At 33.9% G+C, this 1,657-nt stretch overlaps 1 protein-coding gene across 7 annotated transcripts in view; it reads right to left on the bottom strand.

Moving 5' to 3' along the window:
• The window catches only part of LOC119581992 (pneumococcal serine-rich repeat protein-like), a 14,058-nt gene that overhangs the window by 6,106 nt on the left and 6,295 nt on the right, over positions 1-1,657 (bottom strand). For all 7 annotated transcript variants that reach the window (XM_037930181.1, XM_037930182.1, XM_037930183.1 and 4 more), the window contains one exon: positions 10-107. In XM_037930181.1, the coding sequence (XP_037786109.1) occupies positions 10-107 (98 nt within the window). The remainder of the gene's footprint in view (positions 1-9; positions 108-1,657) is intronic.

The raw sequence follows: 1,657 nt of genomic DNA, 5'->3' as shown, positions 1-1,657 counted from the left end.
ATATCTTACTGTTTTCCAGAGAAGACCTGCAGAGCTTCCTTAAGTTCATTGTACACAGAGAAAAGGAAGCTTTGTGGCAGCTGGAGGGACTGAGCTTGATTCTGGATCTGAAAGATAGTGTCAATACATGTCCCTTTGGTATAATACTACTATTTCTGACAATCAGCAGAAACTTACTTATGATATAAATTACTTTTGGGAATATCCTTAAGTTTTGTCTGTTAGAATCTATGACTGAGCATCAGATGATGATGGAGAACCTCTTTTAAAATCTGCCTTCTATCCTTCCTTTCTTCTTCATTTCCATAAAAAAGAGAGAGAGAAAAAAAATCTAGAACAAAAGCCACACAGCACTGGCAATTCTATCCATTAAAAACGGTTACCAATGACAACACACCCCCTCTCTGCCACCTGTTGGGAATGTTATGAGTGAGAAAGGATACGTTTGTAGAGCAAGAAGGGAAATCATATAATGCTTTAATTATACAATCTTCATCTGTTATATAATTTTTCTGATATATTTTCTATAACTCATATATCACATAATTTCATGTTGTCTTGTGGTATGATTTATTCTCATTCATATCTTCTCCAATATATGTTTGAATGAAATTTTAGCTTTAGCCATTCGGCAAGAACAACAATTTTTTTTATTTAGTGATACCCTATTTTATTGTGATTTTACTGGACCAAACATGCAAAGTGGATCTATTTAAGTATTTATCATATCTCATGCACTGTCTGATAATTTTCATCTTGTTATTATTTTTTCTTTAGGCATGCAATGTGTATGGATTGAAATGAAACAAAATAAACCCCATATACTGTGCAATAATTGACAATGCCAAAATACTTTAAACATTGGTGATGTATACCTGAGAGAGTTTAGGCTAAGGTAAATGTGCTAGGATTTAAGAAGTATAATTTAACTTGTTGATTAGTTAAGACAATCTAAATAGGACAAATATAGCATACAGCTACAGACACATCAAATCTATCCTTTACCAGTTTTCTCAATATTTCTTATAAGGAAGCAGTGAACCCACATGAATGAAAACAACCGAACAGAAGCGAAAAAAAAAAATGTTCTAAACTTCTACAGGCACAAAAACTTGTAGTGTTTCACTGTACCTGGAAGTGATGATGAGAATGAGTGTAGTGTGAGTAAAGGCACTATATGTTAGAGTGATGTGGACATCCCAGCCCTAAGTGAGACTTCAGTTCAAAGGAAGGGTTTACTGCAAAAATTAGAGAGAGGAGAGACAAGGTCAGGAAGGAATGAGAGGGTTTGGTGAAGCTCTTTTTTTTTTTTTTTAAAGCAATTCTGTAGAATGGAGAATACAACTTCTGAATATTTAACAGGAAAACAGGCATGCGAGAATGAGTGAATGCGATTAACAGAGATCTCTTGCATCTCTTGCACTGACAAAAACTGCAAGGGACTGAACTGAATTTATATCCTCAAGAGAGTGTTGGCATATAGAGGTTCTTTGTAACACATTATTACTTGACATATACAAGGAAGAAAATGGTGGCTTACTTGTACAAGTGTGGATGTGTTCTTAAACTAATCCATTTCATCAACATCTTAGGTATATAAAAAGATCAGAAACCTAAAAGATAGTGTAGTTAAAAATGATGCCAAGTGAAAAAAAAA

The sequence above is a fragment of the Penaeus monodon genome, chromosome 15 (genome assembly GCF_015228065.2).
Source record: "Penaeus monodon isolate SGIC_2016 chromosome 15, NSTDA_Pmon_1, whole genome shotgun sequence".
Taxonomy (NCBI): domain Eukaryota; kingdom Metazoa; phylum Arthropoda; class Malacostraca; order Decapoda; family Penaeidae; genus Penaeus; species Penaeus monodon.
The sequence above is the reverse complement of the archived record's forward strand: the minus strand, read 5'-3'. Positions and strand labels throughout refer to the sequence as shown.